A 21412-nucleotide genomic window follows, 5' to 3' on the forward strand; every position below is an offset into this window, starting at 1 on the left:
GGCCTTTATTGAGAGAAGGTGCATTTATGACCATGTTGAGAGAAGGTGCATTAATGACCTTGTTCAGAGTAAGTGCATTAATGACCCTTGTTCAGAGTAGGTTCATTACTGACCCTTGTTGAGAGAAGGTGCATTAATGACAATTGTTGAGGGTAGGTGCATTAATGACCTTGTTTAGAGTAGGTGCATTACTGACTCTTGTTGAGAGTAAGTGCATTACTGACCCTTGTTGAGAGTACGTGTTTTTACTGACCCTCGTTGAGAGCAGGTGCATTACTGACCCTCGTTGAGAGTAGGTGTCATTACTGACCCTTGTTGAGAGTAAGTGCATTACTGACACTTGTTGAGAGTAGTTGTTTTTACTGACCCTCATTGAGAGTAGGTGCATTACTGACCTTGTTGAGAGTAGGTGCATTACTGACCCTTGTTGAGAGTAAGTGCATTACTGACCCTTGTTGGAGTAGTTGTTTTTACTGACCCTTGTTGGGAGTAGGTGCATTACTAACCCTTGTTGAGAGTAGGTGCATTACTGACCCTTGTTGAGAGTAAGTGCATTACTGACCCTTGTTGAGAGTAGGTGTTTTTACTGACCCTTGTTGGGAGTAGGTGCATTACTGACCCTCATTGAGAGTAGGTGCATTACTGACCCTTGTTGAGAGTAGGTGTCATTACTGACCCTTGTTGAGAGTAAGTGCATTACTGACACTTGTTGAGAGTAGTTGTTTTTACTGACCCTCATTGAGAGTAGGTGCATTACTGACCCTTGTTGAGAGTAGGTGCATTACTGACCCTTGTTGAGAGTAGGTGTTTTTACTGACCCTCATTGAGAGTAGGTGCATTACTGACCCTTGTTGAGAGTAGTTGTTTTTACTGACCCTCATTGAGAGTAGGTGCATTACTGACCCTTGTTGAGAGTAAGTGCATTACTGACCCTTGTTGAGAGTAGTTGTTTTTACTGACCCTCATTGAGAGTAGGTGCATTACTGACCCTTGTTGAGAGTAGTTGTTTTTACTGACCCTCATTGAGAGTAGGTGCATTACTGACCCTTGTTGAGAGTAAGTGCATTACTGACCCTTGTTGAGAGTAGTTGTTTTTACTGACCCTCATTGAGAGTAGGTGCATTACTGACCCTTGTTGAGAGTAGGTGTTTTTACTGACCCTCATTGAGAGTAGGTGCATTACTGACCCTTGTTGAGAGTAGGTGCATTACTAACACTTGTTGAGAGTAGGTGCATAATTGACACTTGTTGAGAGTAGATGCATTACTTATCCTTGTTGAGAGAAGGTGCATTATTTACACTTGTTGAGAGTAGGTGCATAATTGACACTTGTTGAGAGTAGATGCATTACTTACACTTGTTGAGAGAAGGTGCATTACTTAAACTTGTTGAGAGTAGGTGCATTATTGACACTTGTTGAGAGTAGGTGCATTACTGACACATATTGAGAGAAGATGCATAATTGACCCTTTTTGGGAGTAGTTGCATTACTTATCCTTGTTGAGAGAAGGTGCATTACTAACACTTGTTGAGAGTAGGTGCATAATTGACACTTGTTGAGAGTAGATGCATTACTTATCCTTGTTGAGAGAAGGTGCATTATTTACACTTGTTGAGAGTAGGTGCATAATTGACACTTGTTGAGAGTAGATGCATTACTTACACTTGTTGAGAGAAGGTGCATTACTTAAACTTGTTGAGAGTAGGTTGATTATTGACACTTGTTGAGAGTAGATGCATTACTTATCCTTGCTGAGAGAAGGTGCATTACTGACACTTGTTGAGAGAAGATGCATAATTGACCCTTGTTGAGAGTACATGCATTACTTACACTTGTTGAGAGAAGGTGCATTACTTACACTTGTTGAGAGTAGGTGCATAATTGACACTTGTTGAGAGTAGATGCATTACTTATCCTTGTTGAGAGAAGGTGCATTACTGACACTTGTTGAGAGTAGGTGCATAATTGACACTTGTTGAGAGTAGATGCATTACTTACACTTGTTGAAAGTAGGTGCATAATTGACACTTGTTGAGAGTAGGTGCATTACTTTCCTTTGTTGAGAGAAGATCCATTACTAACACTTGTTAAAAGTAGTTGTTATACTTACCGTTGTTGAGAGTAGGTGCATTACTGACCCTTGTTGAGAGTAGGCGCATTACTGACCCTTGTTGAGAGTAGGCGCATTACTGACCCTTGTTGAGAGTAGGCGCATTACTGACCCTTGTTGAGAGTAGGCGCATTACTGACCCTTGTTGATAGTAGGTGCATTACTGACCCTTGTTGAGAGTAGGCGCATTAATGACCCTTGTTGAGAGTAGGTGCATTAATGACCCTTGTTGAGAGTAGGTGGTTTACTGACCCTTGTTGAGAGTAGGTGATTTACTGACACTTGTTGAGAGTAGGTGGTTTACTGACACTTGTTGAGAGTAGGCGCATTACAGACCCTTGTTGAGACTAGGTGCAATACTGACCCTTGTTGAGAGTTGGTGCATTACTGACCCTTGTTGAGTGTAGGTGCATTACTGACCCTTGTTGAGAGTAGGTGCATTAATGACCCTAGTTGAGAGTAGACGCATTACTGACCCTCGTTGAAAGTAGTTGCATTATTGACCCTTGAAGGAGTAGATGCATTACTGACCCTTGTTCAGAGTAAGTGCTTTACTGGCCTTTATTGAGAGAAGGTGCATTTATGACCCATGTTGAGAGAAGGTGCATTAATGACCCTTGTTCAGAGTAAGTGCATTAATGACCCTTGTTCAGAGTAGGTTCATTACTGACCCTTGTTGAGAGAAGGTGCATTAATGACAATTGTTGAGGGTAGGTGCATTAATGACCCTTGTTTAGAGTAGGTGCATTACTGACTCTTGTTGAGAGTAAGTGCATTACTGACCCTTGTTGAGAGTACGTGTTTTTACTGACCCTCGTTGAGAGCAGGTGCATTACTGACCCTTGTTGAGAGTAGGTGTTTTTACTGACCCTTGTTGGGAGTAGGTGCATTACTGACCCTTGTTGAGAGTAGGTGCATTACTGACCCTTGTTGAGAGTAGGTGTTTTTACTGATCTTTGTTGAGAGTAAGTGCATTACTGACCATTGTTGGGAATAGGTGTATTTACTGACCCTCGTTGAGAGTAGGTGTCATTACTGACACTTTGTGAGAGTAAGTGCATTACTGACACTTGTTGAGAGTAGTTGTTTTTACTGACCCTCATTGAGAGTAGGTTCATTACTGACCCTTGTTGAGAGAAGGTGCATTAATGACAATTGTTGAGGGTAGGTGTATTAATGACCCTTGTTTAGAGTAGGTGCATTACTGACTTTTGTTGAGAGTAAGTGCATTTCTGACATTTGTTGAGAGTAAGTGCATTACTGACCCTTGTTGAGAGTACGTGTTTTTACTGACCCTCGTTGAGAGCAGGTGCATTACTGACCCTTGTTGAGAGTAAGTGCATTACTGACCCTTGTTGAGAGTAGGTGTTTTACTGACCCTTTTTGGGAGTAGGTGCATTACTGACCCTTGTTGAGAGTAGGTGCATTACTGACCCTTGTTGAGAGTAGGTGTTTTTACTGACCTTTGTTGAGAGTAAGTGCATTACTGACCATTGTTGGGAATAGGAGTTTTTACTGACCCTTGTTGAGAGTAAGTGCATTACTGACACTTGTTGAGAGTAGTTGTTTTTACTGACCCTCATTGAGAGTAGGTGCATTACTGACCCTTGTTGAGAGTAGGTGCATTACTGACCCTTGTTGAGAGTAAGTGCATTACTGACACTTGTTGAGAGTAGTTGTTTTTACTGACCCTTGTTGGGAGTAGGTGCATTACTGACCCTTGTTGAGAGTAGGTGCATTACTGACCCTTGTTGAGAGTAAGTGCATTACTGACCCTTGTTGAGAGTAGGTGTTTTTACTGACCCTTGTTGGGAGTAGGTGCATTACTGACCCTCATTGAGAGTAGGTGCATTACTGACCCTTGTTGAGAGTAGGTGTCATTACTGACCCTTGTTGAGAGTAAGTGCATTACTGACACTTGTTGAGAGTAGTTGTTTTTACTGACCCTCATTGAGAGTAGGTGCATTACTGACCCTTGTTGAGAGTAGGTGCATTACTGACCCTTGTTGAGAGTAGGTGTTTTTACTGACCCTCATTGAGAGTAGGTGCATTACTGACCCTTGTTGAGAGTAGTTGTTTTTACTGACCCTCATTGAGAGTAGGTGCATTACTGACCCTTGTTGAGAGTAAGTGCATTACTGACCCTTGTTGAGAGTAGTTGTTTTTACTGACCCTCATTGAGAGTAGGTGCATTACTGACCCTTGTTGAGAGTAGGTGTTTTTACTGACCCTCATTGAGAGTAGGTGCATTACTGACCCTTGTTGAGAGTAGGTGCATTACTGACCCTTGTTGAGAGTAGGTGTTTTTACTGACCCTTGTTGGGAGTAGGTGCATTACTGACCATTGTTGAGAGTAGGTGCATTACTGAGCCTTGTTGAGAGTTGGCGCATTAATGACACTTGTTGAGAGTAAGTGCATTACTGATAGGCCCAAGGCCAACTCATTTATTTGATTTTTAAAAATATCATTAACATTAACAATAACAAGTTACATTTTACAATTTATTTGAATTTTTAATGTAAAAATGGGACTTACCTGTGATATATGATATAATCAATATCCTCGATTACTTTGAAACACAGGTGGGGTAGCACAAACTTTACAGACATGAAAACATCTTATTGCATAACCCCACCCGTTGACATTTATGGTAGTTTCACAGAAATCACATTCAACGATATCATTAATAAACGTTAAAGAATTCTATTGTTTTAAGTCTGACTTAAATAAATATTTATTGTACTGTATAATATAAACTATATGCAGCGACATATAATTACAGTTAAACGCGTTAATCGAGGGGTATATTGTGTTGGAGTTATTTGAAAACATTATTTCTCCGTCAATAAAAATAAAACTTATAAACGCTTAAGGTGGAACGCGACGAATAGAAGAGCATATGCCCAATTAGGGACTGCTTTTACTTTTTCATTATTCGGAACGGTTTTGAAACTATAACTCCTCAAAATATACCACTGACGTCATTGAGTGCGGGATAAGGTAACTGTGTTGGCTTCTGTATCATGGGCATTGAATGCATCGCCGAAAGTTGTCTCATGAATTTGCTTGTATAATAATAATAATAATAATAATAATAATAATAATAATAATAATAATAATAATAATACATGTAATAATAACTTTATTTAAAGAAGGTAACACATTAAGACATAGGCATCATATTATAAACAAACATAACACACGACTTATTTACAATGTGGCCTTCTGAAAGAACATACACACGCACACACACATAAATGCTTAGAATGAAAACGCAAGCATAAATTTATGTTATTTCAAAAGGGTACGTATTAAAATGTTATACGAAAACATAAAGAAACATGAATATAATACATTAATTATAAGATCAATGCCGAACAATACATCAATTTGTACCTAAAGGTTAACAAATCGTATCATTAAAATTTATTATTTATTGTACGCACGAGAAGCTTTGATTGCGTGGTAAAGTCAGGAAAACAAAATAACTCGTTATGGGGCATTGATTAACAAAATTAAACATTTTACTGCACTAAAAACATTAACTCGAAGATCATCATTTGAGCCATTTGGAACATATATTTTATCATAGTGTGCCTGTGCGTGTGTGTGTGTGTGCGTGTTCGTGTGTATGGGCGTGCCTGCATGTACGAGTATGTGGGCGTATACGTGCATTCATGTGAGTGCATTTGTGTGAACTATAACAACCCTTAATAAGATGAGATAATAGAAACAATTCAAGGTGATCATTTGCAATCAGTGCAAACACAAGTATTAAACACAAATACGATTTACCACAACTAATACTATTGTTTTAATATGCCTTTAAGAATAAATACATATCAAAAACAATGGTTCTTATGAAGAATACCGAGTTTAATTTGAAAGAAATATGAGACCATAGTAAATCCTTTAGCATTCACCAAAAAATTGAATCATTTTTGCGCTTTACTAATAAATAAACAGTTACAATCTTGTAATCAGTTAATAATATTTTGTATTTTATAGATCTGTATACTATTACATTTTCTCAGATAGTGACATACAGAAGAAAACTTGGATGATTTTAAGGGGGGGGGGGGGGGCTGCACCCCCTTTACTGCCGGGATCCGTTTGTGCTTATTACAATGCAGATTTCTGTCGATTATCATTGTTTGCTTTGTTAGTTATATTTTGTGTATGAAATGAGTGTCACACACTGGTTTAACTATGCTTTTGCTTAGTTTAGAGCCTTATAACTGCAGATATCTACTAATACTTATTAAAGAAATTGGTAACTAATAAAGTAGTAGAACCGTTTATTGTTGTGTTATTACTGTAGATGTATATATAAAATAACAACAAAGCACTAGTCACAGCTCATAGCATAGTGACTGGAAAGATTATTGATGTGTATTATCAAAATATTACAATTCGCCAAATGAGATTGCTTAATAATTAAGAAAGCCTCTCATTAAAACAGCCGCCAGATTTAAGTCATTGATGTATACAGCTGGTTATTCAGCGCCCGTCTTGTGTGGAATTAGATATTTTGCACAACAACGATAACAAATATCCCTAACATAAAACTGATCAGACACTCTAAGATTTCTAATCTTTCCATTTTATAAACAAAAACAATTAGATTAACGTCATGCTAAACGTTTAAATACACTACGTATTGAAAAAGAAACAGGTATAGGGGTTAGATTATTTGATACTGCGCAAAAACGAAATCGGTGAGCGACCCTTTTCTTGATATCAGGCGAATTGTAATAAAACATTGAATACATGTATTTAAAAAAATCAAAAATTAAACGAGCAGTTTTTTCTAGAATTAAAGAAAGGCGCACTTTTTTTAGCGAAATACGACGCCGTTTTCCCCGCGAAAAATGACGTTATAGACGAATTTAGAAACAATAACGTTCAACAAGAGAAAGAAAAATATATGAGCGTGAACGTTTTCACATGACGCACTTGACGTTGAAATTTCATAGCTGTATACGAAGAATTGATGAAAATATCGGTTATTGTAGCTGGAACGCAAAAATATGAGAGACGTCTCAAAATTGACGTCAGTGGCATATTTTGAAAACTCGTAGATTCAAAACTGTTCCGAATATTGAAAAAGTAAAAACAGTCCCTAACTGGGCATATGCTCTTCTATTCGTATACCAATTTTCAGACAGTAGCTCGAAAAAAAATTCATAGTCGCGTTCCACCTTAAAGTGTCTTTCTTTGTGTTGCACGTATTATAAACTGAAGGAATGTCATAAAGCCAATTTAAGGTGTCAAGCGTATAAAGTAATGTCAGGGGAACGACTATGAACATAAACGGTGTATCACAGTTTTAAAGAGAAACAACGTAATATATACTTGGTGTATTTACTGAATAGTACCAGTGTTACAGTTTAACACGATTTGTCTAGCCATTGTTTGTCCCCGTCCTTAATTCAAGCCAGCCCGATTAACAGTACCCTAGGTACCCCGGACCCCCAACATTACTGATCCTTGTTGAGAGTAGGTGCATTAATTGCATTAATATAAAAAAAATACGTGAACCTAGACTGATATTTCTATAATCTATATTATATACTTTCGATTTGTTCTTTAAAGAGGTTTGTGCGGATACGTAACAAGAACAGTATGATGTGTTCTTGGCGTTGGTTACTGCGGTAGATATAATGATGACAGAGTAAGTTTGCTACTTCATAAGAGACATGCAACGTTAATATATTTCAAATATTTAGTCTATTTTCGATGCGTTGAAATATACTAGTGCAGCTGGATGCTGGCTCAGCTCCAACTTTCGAGTACGCTTCTTAACCACATAGAAACCACGGGCTACAAGTCCTAGATTTCTAGAAATCACGTTTTGTTATATTTATTTCATTTTCAAACAGAAAGGTGCACCTTAGCCTGATGGTAAACGATAGTGTATAAGGTTCATTATTTTAGGCCGTAGAACGGTGTAAGCTAAGATTTCTATTTAATGTGTTTTACGAATAAGCTAGTCATCTCTAAAACATCGTTATTTTAAATAAAGGCTAGGTATCTACCCAAGTTTTCTGTATTTTACATAGTCTCTTAGTTTTTCTAGGAGTTCAGTGTTTTGCATAAACACTAGGTATTTGTTAAGGCCTTCTTTATTTTATATAATGTCTACGAATGCCATATCATCAGAGTTCCGTATTTAACATACACACTAGTAATCTGTCTGAGATTTCTGTATTTCACATACACACTAGTTATCTATCTGGGAGTTCCGTATTTCACATACACACTAGTTATCTGTCTGGGAGTTCCGTATTTTACATACACACTAGTAATCTGTCTGAGATTTCTGTATTTTACATACACACTAGTTATCTGTCTGGGAGTTCCGTATTTTACATACACACTAGTTATCTATCTGGAAGTTCCGTATTTTACATCCACACTAGTAATCTGTCTGAGATTTCCGTATTTTACATACACACTAGTTATCTATCTGGAAGTTCCGTATTTTACATCCACACTAGTAATCTGTCTGAGATTTCTGTATTTCACATACACACTAGTTATCTATCTGGAAGTTCCGTATTTCACATACACACTAGTAATCTGTCTGAGATTTCTGTATTTTACATACACACTAGTTATCTGTCTGGGAGTTCCGTATTTTACATACACACTAGTAATCTGTCTGAGATTTCTGTATTTTACATACACACTAGTTATCTGTCTGGGAGTTCCGTATTTTACATACACACTAGTAATCTGTCTGAGATTTCTGTATTTCACATACACACTAGTAATCTGTCTGGGAGTTCCGTATTTACCACATACACACCAGTAATCTGTCTGGGAGTTCCGTATTTTACATACACACTAGTAATCTGTCTGAGATTTCTGTATTTTACATACACACTAGTTATCTATCTGGGAGTTCCGTATTTTACATACACACTAGTAATCTGTCTGGGATTTCTGTATTTCACATACACACTAGTAATCTGTCTGGGAGTTCCGTATTTTACCTACACACTAGTAATCTGTCTGGAAGTTCCGTATTTTACATACACACTAGTTATCTGTCTGGGAGTTCCGTACTTTACATACACACTAGTTATCTGTCTGGGAGTTCCGTATTTTACATACACACTAGTAATCTGTCTGGGAGTTCCGTATTTTACATACACACTAGTAATCTGTCTGGGAGTTCCGTATTTTACATACACACTAGTAATCTGTCTGGGAGTTCCGTATTTTACATACACACTAGTAATCTGTCTGGGAGTTCCGTATTTTACATACACACTAGTTATCTGTCTGGGTGTTCCGTACTATACATACACACTAGTTATCTGTCTGGGAGTTCCGTATTTCACATAAATACTAGTTATCTGTCTGAGATTTCTGTATTTTACATACACACTAGTTATCTGTCTGGGAGTTCCGTACTTTACATACACACTAGTTATCTGTCTGGGAGTTCCGTATTTTACATACACACTTGTTATCTGTCTGGGAGTTCCGTATTTTACATACACACTAGTAATCTGTCTGGGAGTTCCGTACTTTACATACACACTAGTTATCTGACTGGGAGTTCCGTATTTTACATACACACTAGTAATCTGTCTGGGAGTTCCGTATTTTACATACACACTAGTAATCTGTCTGGGAGTTCCGTATTTTACATACACACTAGTAATCTGTCTGGGAGTTCCGTATTTTACATACACACTAGTAATCTGTCAGGGAGTTCCGTATTTTACATACACACTAGTTATCTGTCTGGGAGTTCCGTATTTTACATACACACTAGTTATCTGTCTGGGAGTTCCGTACTTTACATACACACTAGTAATCTGTCTGGGAGTTCCGTATTTTACATACACACTAGTTATCTGTCTGGGAGTTCCGTATTTCACATAAATACTAGTTATCTGTCTGAGATTTTCGTAATTAACACAAAGGCTAGGTATCTGTCTGGGATCTCAGTATTTTACACAAAGGCTAGGTATCTGTCTGGGATCTCAGTATTTTACACAAAGGCTAGGTATCTGTCTGGGATCTCAGTATTTTACACAAAGGCTAGGTATCTGTCTGTGATTTCCCCACTTTACACAAAGGCTAGGTATCTGTCTGGGATTTCCGCACTTTACACAAAGGCTAGGTATCTGTCTTGGATTTCCGCACTTTACACAAATGCTAGGTATCTGTCTGGGATTTTCGCACTTTACACAAAGGCTAGGTTTCTGTCAGGGATATCCGCATTTTACACAAAGGCTAGGTATTTGTCTTTGATCTTCTGCATTTTACACAAAGGCTAGGTATCTCTCTGTGATGTCTGCATTTGGCAAAGGCTAGGTATCTGTCTTGGATCTCCGCATTTTACACAAAGGCTAGGTATCTGTCTGGGATCTGCGTATTTTACACAAAGGCTAGGTATCTGTCTGGGATTTCCTTATTTTACACAAAGGCTAGGCATCTGTCTGGGATCTGCGTATTTTACACAAAGGCTAGGTATCTGTCTGGGATTTTCGCATTTTACACAAAGGATAGGTATCAGTCCAGGAGGTCTGTATTTTACATCCATGCTAGTTATCTGTCTGGGATATCCGCATTTTATATACACACTAGTTATATGTCTAGGATTTCTGTATTTGACAAACACACTATAGTTATCTGTCTGGGATTTTCGCATTTAACATCCACACAAGTTTTTTGTCTGGAATTTCCGCATTTTATATACACACTAGTTATCTGTCTGGGATTTCCGCATTTTACATACACACTAGTTGTCGGTCTGGGATTTCCGCATTTTACATACACACTAGTTGTCGGTCTTGGATTTCCGCATTTCACTTGCACACTAGTTATTAGTCCCGGATTTACGTTTTTTACACAAAGGCTAGGTATCTGTCTAGGACGTCGGCTATTTACATATAGACAAGGTATTGTCTGATTTCTGTATTTTAAAATAGGCTGTCAAGGACGTCTGGATTTTCACAAAATCTAGGATTATCGTACTTTACACATAGACTAGGTATCTGTCTAGGATTGCCGTAATTTTACATATAGCCTATGTATCTGTTTGATGAACTTTACATATTACTTTATAGTCTGGCTATGACTTATATATGTCTATGTCTAGAATATATGTACTTTAGACATAGATAAGGTATATATCTAGAATATATGTATTTTAGATTTAGGCACGGTATATGTCTAGAATAAATGTATTTTATTTTAGATATAGCAGGGTATATGCCTAGAATATATGTATTTTAGATATAGCAGGGTATATGCCTAGAATATATGTATTTTAGATATAGCAGGGTATATGCCTAGAATATATGTATTTTAGATATAGCAGGGTATATGCCTAGAATATTTGTACAATATATGTATTTTAAATAAAGGCAAGGTATATGCCTACAATATATGTATATTAGATTTATGCTGGGTAGATGTCGAGGATATATGTATTTTATTATAGGCTAGGTATTTGTCTAGGATATATGTATTTTATTATAGGCTAGGTATTTGTCTAAGTTATATGTAATTTACGTAAAGGCTAGGTATTGGTCTAGGACTTCTGTGTGTATATTCAGGCTAAGGTTTTGTCTAGGATATATGTTTTTTACATAAAGTCTAGCTTTTTGTTAACGATTTATGTATTTAAGATATAAGCAGTGTATTTCTCTAGGATATTTGTATTTCACATATAGGATACATTTTCGCAAGGAAATGGTATTTGCCAAGGATTTTTTTACATATCTGATACGTTTTTGTCTAGGATTGCAGTATTTTACATATAGGCTAGGTTAGTCTAGGATATATGAATTTTACACCTAGCTTTATTGCTTTCCCCCCGAAACTGTGTATGTTCTTGAAAAGTCTGAAACCGAAACCATCTAAGTAAACAAGTGATTCATAAAGTTTGAAGAAAAACGGACATGTGCCGCAGTTAGCTTTATACAATTTTACATGCATAGGGGTTATAAGTGATTTAATTCTTTGATTTGAAAAACTGACGCAGTGAGTAGTTCAAAATCACGCGGAGAGATAACAGATAGTTTGTTATGCATGTTCTTCCCACGGAACGGTCAAAACCCGTAATAAAATGATCCACAAGTAGAACGTTCAAACCTCACCGTTTCTTTTTATTCTAAGCTCGAAATCGGGATTAAATGCGATTTATATGTCAAGAAGATCTTACAATTTTGCACCTTGACAATGATCAATGATATTATTGCTCAGATTCACATTACGTTCTGTTTCTATGGACACTTTAAGTACGTCTGTCTGATGTTGAGTCCAATGTACGTAGGACATAAAGATTGTACTCCTCGCGTCGAATTTTCTTTAAATTGAATTGTCTGCGACGTGCCAACTATCGGAATTGGTTATTCTCCTTTCTAGACACTGGGATTGGGCTAATTGAATGTCGAGTCCCGAGTTGAGTTGTCAGACGACGAAATATTGGTTACCAAGGTGGCAGCAATGCATACACAAGCGAATTTATTGGCATCAGTGTCGGTTTTGAGTGGACGGTTATCTTTTTTCCAAGAACACTAAAAAAACATTATTCTTAAAATCCTTTGCAATGCCGACTTTTTGCTGAAGGCATTTCCGTAATCGTAATATTTTAGCGTATTTTGATTCCATAATTCAAAACCACACGATGTCTTTTGTCACGTAACATTTATATTGAAAAAGGAAGCATTTCTAAGATTTATTGAGATAAAGACGTAGATTTACATCTATTAGTAATAAGAATCAGTCTTTTTAGTGATAAGCTTTACTCAACTCTTTTAAAACATAACCAGATAATATAAGTGAAAAATTACATAACCTTGCTAAGAATTACATTGTTTTTGTCCAATGTGAAGTTTTCGAATACATATATTTAAGCTAGTCAGCCATTATCGATTCTTATCAGATGAAGTGGTAGATATAAACATTGACTAACCACTGGGTAGTTTACACAATACAATGTAGACCACTAAAACCTTAAAGACTGTCACACCGAACAATTTGGTTTAAACATACCTATATGTGTATTTTGATATATTCGCATATGACCAACAAGTACAATAATGAATAAGGGATAAGAAAACGCATGTAAATACCTCTCTCTGATGAAAAATGCATAAGTAACAGTTGTCACGAAAAAACTTTGGAAGAAAATATACAAAATGAAATAAAATGAAATGAGTAAAACACAAAAATCGATTTTTGTATTAAGGAAACGTGGCATGGTAAAAATGCAAGTCTGAAAAAGGAATACAGACGGAAAGATGTGTTAATTTATGTAGATGAAAATTAAAAGGTATGAAAAATAAGGCCGGGACGTGAGACCTCCGTCCATTCAAGTCGGGCTTGTCACCGCCAGAAACGAAGTGTCGTCGCGATAATCTGGTGAACCGTTAAGATGACATTATTTTTGCATCATAGGTTATAGAAGGTTATTTTTAAGGGAAAGGGGGCATTGAAGATTCGAAAAACATAGTCTTGACGCAATTTGCTAACAGTTTGTGCAGTACAATACGAACTGGTCTACAGTTTCAGGTTTCATCAAATCATTATTTTTGTAAGTACATGTATACTAACAATCTTAAAGTCTTCAACCATTACATAATGCATGTTGGTATGTATCTATAAGAATTCCCTTTCAACTACGAAGCACACTCAAGCAGGAAACCTACTGAATGTTATAACCCATGCACTAGTTTACAAAGAGGATATTTGACTTTGTAAAATAACGGGACTCTTATAGATATGAATGAAATGCATTATATATTATATCAACAATAAACCACTTAAGATTAATACCTGATTTATTCAAAATATTGTTGATATTGACAAAATGTACCAATATTTCAGCAAACATAATCAGAACTGAAAGTGATGAAGTATTTGTCAGCTGCGCATGCGCTGCCATCTTTTTATACCAAAGTCGCGTTCCTATAATGACAAGATTGATCAGGTATATATATATATATATATATATATATATATATATATATATATATATATATATATATATATATATATATATATATATATATATGAATAGTTTAACCTTTCGGAAAGTTGATCCACTTCTAACGATCAGCAATCTGTAAAGCATTCGGAGCTCCTCGGCCATTTTTATCGAAAAGAACCTCGGATGTATTTGGACGGTTTACATACTCAAAAAGTGGCACTTTTAAGTCCGCTGCAAGTAGATCGCGTAGTAATTTTATTTAGCAGTTAATCTTTATGACTACTCGTAGGAATCTTAATGATGTTTGCAATAAGTCATTTCACTGGCAATCAATTTAAACTTAGATCAATAAGTACAATCCAAAAAAACACACATTTAATTAATGATATAATTAAAAAAAATACGAACTACTTCAACTGATGTACCGGCATACATCCGAGGTTGTTTTCGATAAAAAAGGCCGAGGAGTTCCGAATGCCTGTAAAGGAGCCATCTTAAGGTTGAATATGCTAATTCGTGTAAATGCTTGCATAACCTTATTTTGTTATTTTTTTGTGAAAGTTACAAAAAAATGGTGAAGCTGTGAATGTCTTCCTATTGTTTTGCAAAACACATGCGACAGATTCCATTCAAAAACAGACATAAAATAAATGAGGTGTATCAATGTGAATGAAAAATATCCTGGACTGCAAGGACTAAAAATTACACAAACGTGATATACATTCATTTATTTGGAACTTAAATTAGATGTCGAGATAAACTTCAATATGTGACACAGGATGTGAAACATCATTTCAAATGCTGAAAACAGCCCAACGATAGGTTTTCATAAAATCACATGCCTTTGAACCCTTGCAGGATGGACCTTTAAAGGGATTATGCACACCGAAGACAAATTGTATTGTTACTATTGTTACTGAACTATTAAACATTTTATTTTATCATTAAATTGTCAAATTTAGTTATGAATATTTTTTGCCATGATATTTTTATTCCAATGTTATTTCATACATTTCTCGCGTCTTTTTAATTTATTTCCCCACTAGGAGACACTCTTGTTTGAAGATAAAATCCCACGAAGGGAAATAACCGCTTCGTGGAGTTTGCTCTTAAACGAACAGTCGGTACATAAACATAACTGTGCATAAACATAACAGTACATAACCATAACATATCCCCACGTCCATTGAGATGTCATGTTTCCAAATTACATTTATGTTATTTAATAAATCCACACAATTAATGGATGCATACCCGTTCTGGAAGTAAAAGAAAACCGGATATATTTAAAGTTTTAGACAAATAAACGGCATCGTTGATGTTTCAATTATGTGTAGCGGTGATACCTTAAAAATGAGAAAGGGGACCACTGACACCTATACCACAGTGTAGTCTAGGCATTAACCTGGTCATGGTATAGGTCAATTGGCTGCGATTTTAGGCAGGCTAAGGGTTTTTGGTACATTTAGGCTTAAACAATAATAATTTTACATCAATTTTTCAATATTTGTTGCGGTGATACCTTAAAAATGAGAAAGGGGACCAGTGACACCTATACCAAGTGTAGCCTAGGCCTCATTCTAGGTCATGGCATAGGGCAATTGGCTGCGATTTTAGGCAGGCTCTGGGGTTTTTTTAGTACTTTAAGGCTAATACCCTATGCATTGTTCATCAAAATTTCAAATATGTGTAGCGGTGATAGCTTAAAAATGAGAAAGGGGACCACTGACTCATATACCACAGTGTAGCCTAGGCATAAACCTATGTCATGGCATAGGTCAATCGACTGCGATTCTAGGCAGGGTCTCTGTTTTTGATACTTTTAGGCTAATACCCTGGGCATTTTTCATCAAAATTTCTATTATGTGTAGCGGTGATAGCTTAACAATGAGAAAGGGGACCACTAACACCTATACCACAGTGTAGCCTAGGCCCCAACCTAAATAATGGCATAGGTCAATTAGGCATTTTCCATCAACATTTCAATTATGTTTAGCGTTGATACCATAAAAATGGGAAAGGGGACCAATGACACCTATACCACAGAGTAGCCTAGGCCTCAACCTAGGTCATGACAGAGGTCATTGGTCTACGGTTTTAGCAAAACTGTATGTTTTTAATATTTAAATGTAAAAACCCTATAAATGTTCATCAAGATTTCATAAGTTTATAGAGGTGATACATTAAAATGGGAAAGGGGACCACTTTCATCTTAAAGTGTTGCCTAGACCTTTAGATAGGTCATGGCATAGGTCACAAGGCTGCAATTTAAGGCAGGTTCTGAGTGTTTGATTCTTATAAGCTTACATACGAGAAAGTTTCTATCGAAATTTAAAATGATTATTTGGGTGAGATCTTAAAAATGATATAGAAGACCACTGACACCTATACTACTCTGCAGCTTAGACATTTCTTATAAAATTCCGGTGATTCGGTGCTAGCACCGTGGTTGCGGTGATAGCACCGCGGTGCTGCGGTGTTGCTTTGCTACGGTGCTAACTTCACGCACATATAAAAGGCAGCGTTCAAAAATATAACAAAACAGCTTATTCATTACTTTTTTTCTGAACCCTGCTTATCTGTGGAACTAGACGTTATGAAGAATATAATATTATATAGTTCCACAGATAAGCCGACTCAGAAAAAGTGCTGAATAACGTAACCATTTGGTGAAAATAATCATTAATGAACAAAATATGCAAACTGAATGGAGGATTACCAAAATAAATACAGCATATTAAATTTGTAAAAATGTAATTTTAATTTGGCTTTATTTATAAGTTTGTAATGTTACTATCATGGAAGCATGATACGGTAGATATTACAATGTTTTTAAATCAACCTGTATTTCGCATTAATACACACTAACTTTGTTTCAGTAAACACAAAACCATTTAAAGATGATTGTCAACTGTTCACCGGATTAATGAAAAAGTAATTCTTCACAAGCCAGAGTGAAAGGGATTTAATGTTCACATTTAACTCAAGCATGAGTGAAATGATAGTTTTTCATTCACCAATATTTTCAAGTTATTAACCCTTATGCATGAAATAAAATATAATATTGAATTGAATTGAACATTTCATATATAAATGTCTGAAAATTTCTAGTTTGTTAAACACGTACAAAATCTGTACGGCAACTTACTCCATTATAAGTAAAATTCCTTATCACATGTAAATACACCACCACCTTTTCAACATGTTCTTGTTGCTGTCAAATACTTATCATGCAATTAATGCTCTCAAAACAACAACGAGTTGTCAGTTACGTCGTTTATATAATATATATTATAACAGTAGATACCATTTGCCAATACTCTCCTCGTCCAAATAGGCAAACTACGCTACTCCATTCTATATGATAAATTGTTTTCCACGCGATTAGTTTTATACCAAATATATACGCAGCCTGCAAATAAAATATTTGACTGAGGCAATATTATCTGTTTCCAGACTGACATTTTCGCGAACATAAACTAAGAGGTCTCCGTTTAGCTACTCTTAGTGTATAAAATGCGCAATTAAAACATCTAGGTCATCCATGAACAAGTTCGAGGTCAGGTAAGTGAAGATTTTGAAATATCTAAGAAAGTGCGGAGAACAGGTTTAACAGATATTTTGCTCAGCATTCAGTCTATCATACCTGCCCATGTACCGCAACGATTTACTCTCCGCATACAAAATATGATCTTCATTGCTCGGTCTAAAAAATTAAATAGAGGTAGAAGATTAAGGGTTTTGCAGGTGCTTATGTCACATAGAATCATTTAAAAAATCAAAGAGTGAGTGTTTTAAATATATTGCATTTTATGTGGATGACAAGTAGATGTTCTCGTATATATATTTTACACCTATAGAATAGGTCAAAATATATTATATCATGCTGTGTATTTTTTCTGCTCTTTTCATTGGTCGAGAGGCTGTCACGTTACAAGAAAAAAAGCTAAAAGGATTCACCGGCGAAAAGTTGCATTTCTTTGAACAAACCTCGCGTGCGTAATGACACGACGACATTCCTGTTGTACACCATGATAAAATTAGCGACCGTAAATGGAGTTGACGTTCGTGACTTAATTTCGTAAAAAGAACATTTTGGGCGTAATTAGGGTATCCGATGAACAATGATATTTTTCGTTTTATCGAGCCACTGACATGTTAAATCCTGATGTCTGTTGACCACATTTAATTTTCATTTCATTTGAAATTGTATTGCTTGCTGATTACTGGTAAAGTTATTGCTGTTCATGTTTTGTACTGAATTTCGCGGCAACTGTCGTGAACTGACCTATTCTGAAATCTTTTATTGCCAAAATAAAATTCGAACTTGGCCTGTTCACCAGCTTATCTATATATTAGAACGTGCAGAGGAGAATTATTTTGATTAAGGTGTCTGTTATTTAAATCTTTGAATATGTTCTGTCATAAAAGAAGCATGCACATAAGGGATTTTACGTATTAGTCGTATTAAGAAAGTACATGTACTCGCTCTTTTTTTGTAAAATGCACTTCGATGTGACAAAAGTGTGGCAAATCATAAGGAGTGTTAAAACTAAGATACTGACGACTTGAACCCTTCAACACATGCTCAATTATTGTCTTTGAAATCCGCGATTTTGAATAGCGTTTGTAACGCGATTCAACAAAAGGCTTTAAGGTTATAGTATCCTCTTATGTTTGTGTATGAGTCCTTGTGGGCCTGAGGATTTGTTATCAGCTTTATACTTTTCCTTGATTGTACCGGTGCACAGTGATTCGGAACGGCCAGAAAGCTGTTGTTCCATATATTTTTTATCAAATATAAGTTCAACGGGTGCATATATTATATTTATAATATTTATAACTACACTAATCGGAAATTAAGACACTGAATTGACGTCGGAATATTACCTTGATGTCGGAGGTGAGGCACACTAGTGCCACGGGAGGTAGAAGCGAGACCATAGCCGCCAGCAGACACAGGGTGATGGTACAGAAGTTCGCGGTCACATTACCACTTACTGTCTTTAACTTCATCATCTAGACAACTTTAGGTCAAACTGGCTTATCATAAATCCAATGATACTTTTAAGAAACACACACGAATGCAATTACCAGCTTGAAACACATCTTATGCCGATTGTATAAATATATAGTCACTTTAGCAACGCTTTATATTCCTTTAAAGCTAGCCAGTTGTAAATAAAACATACAATACCGATAGTAAATTGCCTTCTTCCCTGTACTACAACTAGTCCATAAATTATACGTTAAGGAATGTCATTATTTCAATTGTAAAGTTCGTGACCTGTCAACTTATTTGAACGTACATCAGCACCACACTCAATCCATTATCAAACAAGTAAGTCTTATTCTAGTTGAAAGGCAATATTATCAACTTTCATACATGAAATCCCTTTCAAGGCTGGTATTCCTACACAACTCGCTGTACTCTCGCATTGCTTTCATACATACAGCCGCTGTGTTTCATTCATAAGCTTTACTTTGCTTCATATTTCCGATACAAGCTTGCAAAAATGTATTTAACTTCCACAGCATGGTTCAACAACATGGTGCCGTGACATCACGTGTATACATGAGTATTGTTTATTTTGTTAATGTTTTTTTTAAAGGACAGAGCATGTACATACATGTAAGAGCTAATTGCTGATAACAATGTTTATAACAATTAATTACGAAAATGCTATGTTTGCAATATTGCACTCACGATTTCATTGTCTTAAACATCCAACTGTTATCGAAACTGTGTCAAAATGCATTTGGCGAAGACCAAATATTGTACAACATTTCCTTTAAAGTTACGTTTCTTATAAGAAAATTAAATTAGGCTAAACGTTACCAGTATGTATTCGATCCCGCGTAGGAGTACAGACATATTAACAATGCGGTGGAAAGGTTAACAATAACAACTAAATCAATAAGATATAACACCTTAAGCATTGCAAACCATTATCAAAACATTGTTGTATCGCTACTTTCCATCTTTGTAACTTTTGAATCTCGATGCACTGCCATGTGTTAATAATCAAAGCGCTTAAAGCGCTTAAAGGCTTTCACCTGCTTCGTTTTGTGAGTCTAGTCATGTAATTGTAAAACAAATTAACATAAACTTCTTAAGACAGAATATGCATGCTCATGAATTCCTTCGCAAAGACGTTAAGATTGTATGCTGATACTCAATTGAATCAAACCATTGAGTATCAATTACTTGAAATACTCATTTAATATGTGGAATACCCAAATAATTACTTAAGTATGGAGTTATACTCAATTGCATATTAGACCTTACCTGGAACGTTGGTTTCGACATTTAAACGATGTACTGGCACGGATAAAGCATAAAGGCATTTTTAAGTACAATCTACACTTCAAAGTGACAGCGTCGTATTTAATCTACTACCAGGGTATATACGCGAAACGAACTTCATCCAACAAAATGAATTGGACATGTCAATTCAAGTAAGAGCCAATTTAGACTATTTTAAACATAGAAAACTTACCAATGAATGAATTACAATCGCAAAGAAATGATAAAAGGAAAAAATGAAATATTATAATTTTATTAAAACATTTCACATGCACACGCACGCACACACACGTACACACATACACGCACGCACGCGTGCACACACACACACACGCACGCACACACACGTACATACATACACGCACGCACGCGTGTACACACGCACGCACGCACCCACACACGCACGCACGCACGCACACACGCAAACACACGCACACGCACACGCACACACACACACACACACACACACACACACAGAGTTTCATGTCTCACGTGGACAGTGTCACACGGGGTCATAAACATGTTATCATTTAACATTAAACATTTTGATATATGTTTGACGCAAATCATGAGTGTTCTCTATGCATTAGCTACAATAATGAGCGACCAGGGATACTTTTTTATTATTTTGACATTTCTTATGTATCCCTGTAACGCTACAACTCTTTACCATTTAACACCGAGCGAAATAATATATAGTAATGTTATGTATCGATGTTAAATGATAATGACAAAATTGTTCAATATATACCCGACAGTTATCTAAACTGGATTGAATTTGTCATTAGAGTCGTTATTTTCACATAAATATATTCTGGGTCACAGATACCGTTCTAAACTATACACAACCTGTCAGATTTCCCCCAGATTTACAGATATCGGGATACTTGATAAACAAACGACACATGTAAGTGTTTTATGATATCTGAACATGTTATTTGGCATACTGAGATGAATAACTGTGTTTAATAGTAGACAATAGTATTTTCGTAGAAATTTGAATTTATAACAAAGATAATTTCAAAATTGTGGCC

The 21412-nt window shown here is 36.1% G+C and overlaps 1 protein-coding gene across 1 annotated transcript in view; it reads right to left on the bottom strand.

The window, feature by feature from the left end:
• LOC128225116 (coagulation factor XI-like) overlaps positions 1-19540 on the bottom strand; it is a 54593-nt gene extending 35053 nt beyond the window's left edge. Inside the window, 1 exon segment of the mRNA XM_052935150.1 lies at positions 18962-19540. Coding sequence (XP_052791110.1) covers positions 18962-19090 — 129 coding nt within the window. The 5' untranslated portion in view covers positions 19091-19540.
• Positions 19541-21412: the final 1872 nt, after the last annotated feature.

This window comes from Mya arenaria, chromosome 2 (genome assembly GCF_026914265.1).
Source record: "Mya arenaria isolate MELC-2E11 chromosome 2, ASM2691426v1".
Classification (NCBI taxonomy): Eukaryota; Metazoa; Mollusca; class Bivalvia; order Myida; family Myidae; genus Mya; species Mya arenaria.